At 47.5% G+C, this 12267-nt stretch overlaps 1 protein-coding gene across 2 annotated transcripts in view; it reads left to right on the forward strand.

Moving 5' to 3' along the window:
• GLT1D1 (glycosyltransferase 1 domain containing 1) overlaps positions 1-12267 on the forward strand; it is a 76630-nt gene that overhangs the window by 8036 nt on the left and 56327 nt on the right. For both annotated transcript variants that reach the window (XM_026514684.4, XM_044389798.3), the window contains exon 2: positions 3666-3814. In XM_026514684.4, coding sequence (XP_026370469.3) covers positions 3666-3814 — 149 coding nt within the window. The remainder of the gene's footprint in view (positions 1-3665; positions 3815-12267) is intronic.

The raw sequence follows: 12267 nt of genomic DNA on the forward strand, positions 1-12267 counted from the left end.
ACAAATTATCAAGGTTCTGTATTCCCTCAGTTAAAGGGGATGGTTTTCAGCCAGGTGGAAGCGGGTAAGTCCTATTGAATCTGGGGTCAGGCATGTGCAAATAGGTTCCTCTATTCCTAGAACTGTGAAAGAATGTTTAAAATCTCTTAATTTGTTAGAGATGTGTTCCTTCTCAAAACAGCCTTTAGTTGGGATGCCTACGTGGCTCTGTCGGTTAAGTGTCTGCCTTTAGCTCAGGTCATGATCTCAGGGTCTTGGGATGGAGTCCCACATCCGGCTCCTTGCTCAGCAGGGAGTCTGCTTGTCCCTCTCCCTCTGCCCCTCCCCACCACTCATGTTCTCTCTCTCTCTCAAATAAATAAACAAAATGTTAAAAAATTATAAAGCCTTCAATTAAACCAGAACTCCTTGGATATATTAGGTGCTCAGAGAGTTTATTTGAATCAAATGATCACTTATAGAAGGACGAGGGACAAAGCACCTTAAAGGCATTAAAAGTCAAGGAGAAACAAGGGTAAACTCTTCGTCATAGAGAATTAAGTTAAAAAAAAAACCCCAAAAATTATTTTGGAATATTTATAAGATCATAATGTTAGTGTTGAAATGGCATTTAAAAATATGTTTAGCAGATCAAGAACAGCCCGTTACGTGTACGTAACCACCTCCATTCCATATGTCCTATCTAATCAATTCTGCATAAGCCTGGAATCTCAGGAATGGATTCTCTAAGTAGAAATCAAACTGCTTCTTTTACGTTTGTCGACACATTGGTTTCTCATTTCCTAGAATTTTAAGAAAATGGAATAACAGTGATTCACCCATGCTCAGAAGCGCGCAGAATTCTTATTTCCGTAAACTACTAGCTTTGAGGCTGCTGTGAGCTGGCTCTGCTGGTCGGTTGCTCACAGCTGGTCCAGAGGAGGGTGAGGCGGGGAGGGGTGGTGTTCCTGGCTGATAATGCTTGATCGGCATTAACAGTGGAAATGAGAAGATCAAGACGCTCATTGTACTTCAGTAGCTTAAGCAAGATCTCAGCTTTTCTGACGTGACAGCTGCAGCCTTGTGCACTTAATTACAGAGCGAGAGAACAAGTACCATGTGCAGAGCAGTGCAGGTGAGGGTTCTCACCCTGCTCCCCGGAGTGGGGATGAGCAAGATGGTTAACTCTGCTGTTCCCTCAGAGTTCCTGAGTTTGCCCGTGGCTCCCATATTGCACACAACTTGGCCATTTTATGACCACTTTGCTTAAAGATTCTAGTTCCTTCATTCTTTTATTCTTATCCTTATTTGTTTTGTACTATTGCCCCTAAATGCAAGCCAGCTAATTCACCTGGTGTTTAGCTGAAGAACAACCTATTTTATTGCTGGAGTTAAAAAAAATGGCTATGTTGGATTTGAACTTTGTACTATGGTGACTTCTGGATGATTTAAGAGATGCTCAAGGGTAATTTTAAGTGTACTTGATTGTCACCTACATGCTGGCTTTGTCATGGAAGCCTAAGTGCATGTGAGGATCATGAGCGAGAGAGACTCAGGGTGATGGTAACGGGGGGCAGATGTGTGGTGGGAGTGGGGGCTGTCGGATCTCACTGACAGGAGCTGGTATTAGGAAATGGACAGTCATGGCCACGGGCACTCAGAACACCTGACGCATTGGGCAACTTGCAGGTGGAAAAGCAGGTCTGGAGCTAAGGCGGGTGGAGTGGGAGGTGGCAGGCATGCGGGCTGTGAAGGGCACCTGCCACCTGTTAGGCTAAGGCATTTGGATTTGATCCCAGAGACGCATTCAGCCATCAGTTCATTCAAGAAGCAAGGCAGATTCGGGGCCGTTCTCTCAGAGCTGACGGCTGAGCTGGTTACCCTGAGCCCTGTGAGGGTTTTAGTCAAGGGAGACCCGGGTGGGTTCGCCGTATGTACACGTGCACAAATGCCTCCGACAATTATAAAATATAATATCTGCCCAGCAACACAAAATGGTGTGTCCCTGTTTCTCCTCTGTAGACATAATCATCACTGTCTACTTACACGTCCTACAGAGATTCCATGCACACACACTACATTTGCAGGAAGTATTCTTCACGTCGCGCTCTCTTCATTAACGACGTATCTTGGAGTTGATTCCAAATTGCACTTGACCCTTGAACAACTCGGGGTTTGAACTGCATGGGTCCACTTACATGCAGAGATTTTTTCTATAAATACAGTACACGACTGTAAATATATTTTCTCTTCCTTATGATGTCCTGAATAACATTTTCTTTTCTCTAGTTTTTTGTAAGAATGTGGTACGTAACAGGTATAATCTACAACATCTGTGTTAATCAGCTATTTATGTTGGTGGTAAGGCTTCTAGTCCACAGTAGGCAGTTAGTGAAGTTTTGGAGGAGTCAGGGTTATAGGTGGATTTTTGACTGCATGGGGAGGGGGTGATGCCCCAAACCCCCACGTTGTTCAAGGGTCAACTGTGATCGACTGCGCTTTCTTAACGTGGCAGAGCTTGACCATACGGAATGTGCCGGGACACAGTGAGCCCTCTACTGACGCGCACTGAGGTCGCGTCCGGTCTGTTAGGTAAGAAACACAGCCGCAGAGCCTCGTCTTGGGTGCAGGTTTTTGCAGTCAGATCCAAGGGTAGTTTTAGGTTTGATCCCTCGAAGTGGAGGTGTTTGGTGACAGTTTGTGCGTCTTAAGAATTCTAGCTGTTGCTTCACTGCCCACCAAAGAGGTTGTACCTGTTTACCCGCTCAGAGTAAACGGGAGTGTTTATTTCACGAAGCCTTAGGCAGACTTTTGATCTTTACAAATATTCTATGTAAAAAAATGACTGAAGTTGAGCACCATTTCCCGTATCTAAAAGCCCAATTGAATTTCTTTTTCTATGGCCTCCAATTTTAGGTCCATCCCTAATTTGCTATCAAGCTGTTACTTGATTTTTTTTTCCTTTTTATTGATTTATGAGAGCTCTTTATTTATTAAGTAAATTGGCTTCTTTCCTTTTGTAAGTGTTGTAAGTAGTTTTTCTCAGTTTTTTATCTTTTGATTTTGTTCATGCGGTGTCATCATTCAGAAAATTTCTTTTATTAGATTTGTATTTTAGATTTATGTCACAAGGAAATGAACCGGGATGAGAAGAAAGACATGTTTGAAAGATATTTTGGAGGAAGAATGGAAAGGCCATGAAATATCTTTGGAAGTTATGATCATGGGTGACTTTGAAAGTCTTTATTAAGAACTGAGTTTCAGATGCCTAAAAGCAAACTTCGGGTATCATCCATAATTAAGGGACAGGAGAAAAAAAGTGGAGTCAAGGAAATTAAAAAAAAAAAAAAAAAAAAAGAGCTTTCTCGTCCAGCAAATGCCACTGAACACTGTCAGTGTGTGCCTTTTGTCTTAGGGCTGAATTAGCCCTTCATCCTGCTGGCCTTGGTCCCTGCCGAGGTCCCAGGGACCCGACACTGGTGGGCAAATCATTATTGCCAGTGATGGGGAGCCTTGTACTGTATTTTAGGAGGACTGCCCCTACAGGACAATTCAGAAGATACGGTTTATTAACTCGTTGATTTAAATAATCTTTTGCTTTAAAATGTTAATCCCAATAGCAACCTGTGGCCTATATATCTTTTGCCCTCATCTTTTTCTTTCTCTGTTTGTATTTTTTGGTAAAGGGACCATCTGGAAGCTGCCGGCCACGTATGTCTTCTGAAAGATGCCTTTGACCTGGAAAGCTCGTCTGAAGTCGCCCACCTCATCAGGGCCGAGAACCTGGAGGCAGCCCTGGCTCTTCATCTGTACAGAGGAGGCCGCCTCTTGCAAGGTAACCCTCTTTCTCTCCGAAAGGGAAACACCAGGAATCATGCACGAAAACCAGAGGCACCTCCAGCGTCAAATGAGGTAGAGCTGCGCTCTCGGTTCTCCCTCTTTCCCTGGGTCAGACCTGGAGGGAGCACACTCATCGTCTTTGCTTTGTCCTTCATAGGGACTCATTTCCCAAAAGCGGTAGCTGTGCGACTGAGAATGGATGTGTGCTGAAGCTGGTGTCCTGCGCTGACAGGCTGTCCCGAATGTCTCTGCTGTACAGTTGCTCACTCAGAGTCTAATTTCCAGAAGTCAAACATACGCATCCTTTACAAACACAGAATGAGCACGTAGGAAACATCTCATTCCACTGTTTAACGAGGGAAACACGAAGATTCTGAGGCCAGCGTAAAGAGCATCTGAGGTTTGGGAGTTGAGGATTTAATGAGAATATTAAATGAAGTTGCTAGTTAGCGACAGAGCAGATTCACGTCCGATGGGCAGTGAGGGAAGCTTTGGGGCTGTCTTCCCTCCGGGTGCATTAGTCAGGGCTCTGCAGAGAGACGAGCCCGGGAGGGCACACACAGACACTGAGAAGAGGAGATGGGCTTGCGTGACGACAGAGGCCCGGAAGTCTCGTGACCTGCCCCCCACAAGCTGGAGAACCAGCAGCCGGTGCTGCTTTTCCATCTGGCTCTGAAGGTCTGAGAATCGGGAGGTTGCTGGTGTTTGGGTCGGACAGCCGGAGAGCCGGGAGCTGGGATGTCCACGCACAGGGGAAGACGGATGTTTCCGCTCAACCCAGACAGGGAATTTCTCTTCCTCGCCTTTTTGCTCCACTTTCGCTCCCCGGAGGCTGTCAGCGGATGGGGTAACACCCGCTTGCCGTAGGGAGGGCAGCTACCATCCCCCTCAGTCTGCCGATTCACATGCTAATCTCAGCCGGAAACACCCCCACAGACACACCCAGAAATAAGTTGTACCAGCTGTCTCGTTGTCCCTGAGCTCAAACATAGCATTAACCATCACCGCCGCACAGACAGGATTTGCATTGCTACTTGACCCAAAGCGGCAAAGTATATGTATTTTTTTAAGTAAGCTCCACGTCCAGCACTCGGAGCCCTGAGATCTTGCCATTTGCAGCGACGTGGATGGAACTGGAGGCGGTTATGTTCAGCGAAATAACTCAATCAGAGAAAGACAAATATCGTATGATTTCACTCATATGTGGGATTTAAGAAATAAAACAGATGAACATAGGGCAAGGAAAGGAAAAATAAAATAGGATGAAAAGAGAGAGGGAGGCAAACCCAAAGAGGCTCTTAATCATAGGAAACACACTGGAGGGGAGGCGGGTCCGGGAATGGGGTACCTGGGTGATGGGCAGGAAGGAGGGCACGTGATGTCATGAACATTGAGTGTTATAAGCAAGTGATGGATCACTAAATTCTGCCCCCGGAACTAATACTACACTATATGTTAACTAAACCGAATTTAAATAAACTAAAAAAAACCCAGAGTCCGATGCTCTCGGGCTGAGCTGGCAGGCACCCCAAGCTGCAAAGTATTTGATGCAACCTCAGAGTAGGAGTTCTTAATTAGTGGAAACAGCGAAGCTGAACAAGAGTCTCTCTCTTAAAAATTTAACTAATCAGCCCTTGGGGGACCTTGAAACACGGCTCCCTCGGTCACCGAGAGCACGTGCACACAGTCCTCGTTTTGACTTCGGCTGTGATTGGGGCTATTTCTTCTGCACACTCCCGAGGCCGGAATGTCTCCGGTGAGAGCACACAGGAACCAAGTGAAGGCAGAGGAGGTCACTGCGTTGAGCTGAGCGATGAGCGCCTCTTCCCAAACGTGAATGAGCGGGCGGGGCGGTGGCATCACGTTTTAGGAGACAGTATATGTCACTTGAGGGCCAAGAGGATGTACGGTTGTCTTCACGCGACGACAGAGTATCTGTCAGCGGCATGCGCCAGGCTGCGGGAATTTTCGGCAGTCTCGTTGCTGAAGGTGACCTGCTGTCGCCCCACGCTGTGTGGAGCCTAGTCTCGGCCTCTGCCCTCCCTCCCGCCTCCTGCCCCGACGGGGGGCTGGGCCTGCTGGATGCCGCTTCCCGTCTGGGCACATTCCGGGCACATTCGACCTAAGCTGCTACATGCACACTGTTAAAGAGAAAAGATCCCCCAGCACAGAGTGAATGTAGCTAAATGATCAAGCACAAAAAGGAAACCTTTCTCCCAGTTCTCATTGCAACTGTTTAATTTCTTATCGCAGAGACAACCAGTTATCATTTTCTTGTGTATTCTCCTGGAAATGTGCTGTAGGTACCGTGCTAGGTATCTGTCATTACTTAACAAATTACCCCGAAGTGAGTGACTCGTAGCAACGCATTTATGTGTAGTAGTTCCCATGGGTCTGGAATTCAGAAACGGCTGTGCTGGGGATTCTCAGGGCAGCTGGTGAGGCTGCCATCAAGACCACATATGATGCGCTCCAGCTTGGGTGGCGTCATCTGGAGGCTTGACTGGTCCTGCACGAGCCACCTGCTGCGGCAGGAGGCCCCAGTTTCTCACCACGTGGGCCTCTGCGGAGGCTGCGCAGTGTCCTCAAGACATGGCAGCCAGCTTCTCCAAGAGAGAGCCATCGAAGAGAGGGCACACGGGAAGCTGGTGGGTCTGTGACGACCCATGAGTTCCAGAGCATCTGCTGCTTACACAGATCAGCCCTCGGGCATGGGAGGGGACTTCACTGAGTGGGACCAGCGGGGGCTGGCCATCTTGGGGGCTGGCCCCCATGGAAGCCCGGGCACATATCTGTACATCTCTCCTCCCTTAAACAAAACATGAGTGGGATCATGCTATGAATAGTCAGTGTCTTGCTTTTCACCGCCTAACGAAGCATCTGGAGATCTTTCTGCAGCAGCCCGTGTCTAGATCTGCCTCATTCTGTCAGTGCTGGCGTAACCTTCCAAGCACGGCAGTGCCATCATCTCACCAGGCTTCGATTAAGGGACACTGACGTTGTCTTCCATGCTTTTCTCCCACAATCACGGCAGCAAGTACTCTGTACGGACGTCTTAGCTTGTGAACCTATGAGATCTACTTGTGCCTCCCTGTTTTTGCAACCCTGCTGGAACCATCCGCAGTGGGGATGGTGTTCCTGAAAGTGTTACTCCCAAGAGCTCTTCTCCTCTGAACAAGTATGACTTGGAATTCTGTTGCAAGTGTCCTGGACACACAATCTGAGGGCGATCTCAGAATACGAAGGAAGCGTAGAGGCCGAGGTACTGTTCATAGCCCTTAATGCTCTTGGGAGTCTTTATAAGGCTGTCACTGACGTGGTCAGTCTCTTTGCACCCACGAGGCTTCTGTTTACCATCAGGTGTCTTATTGTCTATAAGACGCTGTGTTGTTAATGTCCTACGCACATACATGTGGCGTGTACTTCACTTCCAAAAAAGGGACGGCTCTGTATCTTCAAGGACATAGCTTAGTGATCTTTCCAAATCAGCAGAGCTCCTTCCGGCCTTGTTTTTTTTCCTGGCTGTGTGCTATTCCACCAGAAGAAGGCACCGTCGGGGCGCCTGGGTGGCACAGCGGTTAAGCGTCTGCCTTCGGCTCAGGGCGTGATCCCGGCGTTATGGGATCGAGCACCACATCAGGTTCCTCTGCTGGGAGCCTGCTTCTTCCTCTCCCACTCCCCCTGCTTGTGTTCCCTCTCTCGCTGGCTGTCTCTATCTCTGTCAAATAAATAAATAAAATCTTTAAAAAAAAAAAAAAAAGAAGGCACCGTGTTTATTCAAAGTCTGTCTTGGGTTTTGCTGTTGCAGGCAAAGCCACAGCAAGTTTGATTATAGTTTTTACTTCACTGTGTGGGGATGCTGGTGGATGAAATTCCTCAAACAACCTGTGGCCAGAGGACTGTGTATATTTCATTTGGATTGACAGGGACAAACTGCCCTCCAGAAAAGTCATTCCAGTCCATACTCAACCAATAGACAGAAGGACCTATTTCCTCTCGCTCTGGTCACATCGCTGGGTTTTCTCCTTCAAAATCCAGTTTTTCTCCATTTTACCATTTCTTGGCCTTTGCTTCAACTAAATGGAGGAAAAGCACAAAGTCACCGAAAGCTTTGCCTCTCTCCCAGGTGGCAGGAGGGGAGAAGTCCTCTCTAGAACTCGTGGCCGGAGGGAACCGGGTCTTCCTGTTTGGGTCAAACGAATGCCAGGACCTGAAGCAGCACCACTGTTAGTACACATAGTCCAGCTTTTATTTGTTTACCCCCAGTTGTTGGCTCCATGGTAGTTACACCCATCCCTAAATCTCATCTCTTTGAAAGCACACTCCCTGAGCGGCGAGCCACGAACAGGTAGAGACGGTGCCACGGACCTTGTGATTCTTATCCGATGCGTCGAGGGGCCTCTTCCTTGTCCCGTTCCCTACGCTGAGCTGCCCTGTGCTGGCAGCCGGCTGGGCATGACTTCCTATGTCTCTAAGTCTTCCATAGATTCAAATATACAGTTTTTAAAGATCTATTTTTTTAAGATTTATTTATTTTAGCGAGCATGAGTCAGAGGGGCAGAGGAAGAGGGTGAATCTCAAGCCAGCTCTGTGCTCAGCACAGAGCCCGATGTGGGGCTCGATCTCATGACCCCAAGATCACAACTTGAGCTGAAGCCAAGAGTGGGACACTTCACTGACTGAGCCACCCAGGCACCCCTAGATTAAACTATATTTTAAAATATACAGCATTTACTGTTTTTTTTTTTTCTTAAATTACGTAAGCACATGATTTGGAAACTTCTTAAAAGGACAAAAAAGGAAATATAGCCCCTTGAGTTTCACTACCCAGATGTGGCCGCTGTTTCCTGTATGTGTTTGGTTTTATTGATTTCACGTTTTTATTCAAAATTAAATTTATAAGAAAAGATACACTCTTACAATTATGAACGTGCAACTTCTTTTGACGAAATAGTAATTGGTGCTTCCTGGGCTAAGCACCATGGATGCTGTGCCTGACATTCTCATCTGTCTCGCTCTGCAATTTGTGTGTGTGTTTCTACAATCGCCGTCGTACCACAGCTTAGCAATCTGTCTTACCTACTAATACGTTAGGAGCGTTTCCCCCGTCACTGACTGGCTTTCGACAGCATGACTAGGAGCGCTCATATCCTACTTCCACTTCCCCCGCAGTTGTAAATAACGTGGCAATGAGCAGGCGACTGCAGAGCCCATGCCCTGGGGTTTTCTAAGCGCAGCGCGGCCTCCTCACGGGACATATCTGTGCATTTTTACTGCAGGTACATACTGGCAATTAATGACCGGCCATACTTACATGTCTGTGCACACTAAGTATATCTAAATAAAACCTTAACGGCATGGACAAATGGAAGCTGGCTTCCCTTTTTAAAACCAGTACTTACTGAGCAAATAATGAGGTAAATACAATTGCTAAGAATACTCAAGTGATGAGAAACAGCACCGTAACAATATTAATATCTATTGTAGCTATTTTGCAGGTACAATGCAAGCATTCTTTTAAAACAATATCAATCTTAATGCTTTATTTAAGTCATGGGTCAATTCCCGTATTAACTTCGAAGTAACACAGTGAGTGTGTTCTTCCCTCTTGGACGCGTCTGTGAAAGATGCTGGACGCGGATGCCCGCCTGTCTGTCAAGTGCATGGGAAGAGAGCTCCGTAGCCGCCCGTCTGCAGTGCAGCAGAGACTGCTTCTTTTTTTTTTTTTTTAAAGATTTTATTTATTTATTCGACAGAGATAGAGACAGCCAGCGAGAGAGAGAGAACACAAGTAGGGGGAGTGGGAGAGGAAGAAGCAGGCTCATAGCAGAGGATCCTGATGTGGGGCTCGATCCCATAACGCCAAGATCACGCCCTGAGCCGAAGGCAGACGCTTAACCGCTGTGCCACCCAGGCGCCCCAGCAGAGACTGCTTCTGTGCACGATGCTCCTGGGCTGTCCTTCGTCTGCCCTGAACGGCACACACAGACGGCGTGCCCCGCGATCCGACGTTGGCGGGAAGCTGGATGAGAAGCGCTTTGATGAAGCACCTTCTCTGTGCCTCGCTAAGGCTCGGCTTCAGGCTTGCACCTGGCAAGGAAGCAGGTGGCATCAGGTGGCTGAATAAGGAGCCAGGCTCAGGAAACTGTGAAGTTTTTTCTCAGCAGACTCCTGGGAATGACACATTCTCAGCAGAGGCACTGATAGACGAAATATGACCGGGCGCTTGGGCGGCTCCAAGTAAATGTGCTTGGAGAGTAGTTTGTGGACCACTTTTCAGGCTCAGTTCATTTCTGCAAACGCTGTCTGAAGGTTTAACTTGCAGCAGGCATTGTATCCGGAGCAAGGGGTACAAAATTAATAAGCCACGGCGCCTGTTCTCCAGGATTTTCCAGTCTACAAATCAGTCCTAAAGCCTTATGATACACGGCGTGGCATCGGAGTGGGGGGATTTACTTCTGAGGGACCCAGGGAAGACTTCAGAGAGGAGGGCGTGCCTGAGTAGGGTTTTGAAGGGTCAGTAAGAGTTTGCCGACATTTTCTATAGCAGAGGACTTCTAGAATTTTCCACTCATAATTATGGATCCATTGCCATTGAGACTAACATTACTTATTTAAAGCTTTGTTTTGTCAACAGTAGAATAAGTTTGAAAAAAATGGGAAAGCAAATGAAATATCCCACGTTACATTCTCCCGAGTGCCAATTTAATTTGGAGAGCTTCTGGATTTATGTATTTAAAAACTTGTCCGGCATGCAGCGCGGTGTCACTAGTGTTACATACGGAGTCCACCCTGTGCTGGTATGTCGTGCGAAGCGAGTCATTCAACCCCACGAGTGAGTCAGCTTATTAGCTTGACCTCCGTCTCACAGAGGAGATGGTGGAGGTTTAGAGAACCCCCGGGTGACTCACTCAAAGTCATGCATTTTCCAAGTGGAGAAGCAGGATTCTGACCCAGCACGGTCTCGTGTCAAAGTCTGATGTTGGTCTTACTTGATGTGATTAGATCTATTTGAGTGGCTACCAGCTGGCCAGCAGCTCGCAGGCCCGATTGTTTTAATTACTGAATGTTCTCCGAACTTTTGAGCAGCGTCTGTGACACTGTGTGTATGTCTTTCTAGTGTCTATTGTTCTGTCTTTGGAGATTTTACTGAAAAAAGGCTTAAAAAAATTTTTTTTCCTTACCCTAATTTTCCTAAACTGGCAGTTTTTATGGGGGGGGGGTGCTGTATTAGTTTCCTGTTGCGCTGTCACAATTTACCGCAAACCCGTGGCAGAAAACAGCACACGTTTGCTGTCCTCCAGCTCTCGAGGTCAGAAAGCTGAGATGGGTCTCACGGGGCTAAAATCAAGATGTTGGCAGGACTGTGTTTCCTTGTGGAGGCTTCCTTATTTTCCACCTTCTGGGGACCCACACTCCCTGGTTCACGGCCCCTCCCATCCTCAGAGGCCACGATGGCCGTCCAGTCCCCCCACGTGGCAGCGCGGGGAGCTCCTCCTCCACCTGTAGGGACCCCGAGATTACACTGTCCCACCTGGATGGTCCGGGATAATCTCTCCACTTGATGGTCAGCTGACTGGCACCCTCAATTCTAAATCGCCTAATTTGCCTTTCCCCTGAATCATTCCCAAGATCCAGGAACTGGGAACGGACATCTTTGGGGTCTTACTGTCCCCACCTCACACCTCCCTCCGGCCCCCAAAGATTCGTGTTGGGCCCACATGCTAACACCGTTCACGGTCTCTCAACATCCCCTAACGTCTACACCCGTTGCAGAAAATCAATCATTTCCACAGAGGGTGCTTTTCTATATCTGTCTGCGGTTTTGGAAGAGGTCCTTTCTGTACATAGTAAGAAGTACCAACAACAGGGGCGCCTGGGTGGCGCAGTCGTTAAGCGTCTGCCTTCGGCTCAGGGCGTGATCCCAGCGTTCTGGGATCGAGCCCCACATCAGGCTCCTCTGCTAGGAGCCTGCTTCTTCCTCTCCCACTCCCCCTGCTTGTGTTCCCTCTCTCGCTGGCTGTCTCTGTCAAATAAATAAATAAAATCTTTAAAAAAAAAATACCAACAACAGAAAATGTTACAGAGTGAAAAGTAAGTTTCCCTCCCGTCCCATACCTGTGGTCTTGTAGGTCCCTTGTCCAGAGGCAACAACAACCAGGTTTTCTGCATATTCTTGCACTGACTTTATATGTATACGTATATGTTTAACGTTTTCTACAATACATGCACACTGTGCTAACCAGCTTGCGCTTGATTTTTCTCCTGTAATAGATTTCCTCTCAGTCTTCTTACGTCCGTGTACACACATATACAACACCTTATGCTTCCTTCCTTTCCTTTTTTTTTTTTTTAAGGCTGGTCTTCACCGACGTATATGAGTTGTTTCCCATCTTTTGCTCTCCCCAGCAGCTCGCTGAGCCTGTGGGTGCTACTGTGGGGCTCAGT

The sequence above is a fragment of the Ursus arctos genome, unplaced genomic scaffold (genome assembly GCF_023065955.2).
Source record: "Ursus arctos isolate Adak ecotype North America unplaced genomic scaffold, UrsArc2.0 scaffold_34, whole genome shotgun sequence".
Classification (NCBI taxonomy): domain Eukaryota; kingdom Metazoa; phylum Chordata; class Mammalia; order Carnivora; family Ursidae; genus Ursus; species Ursus arctos.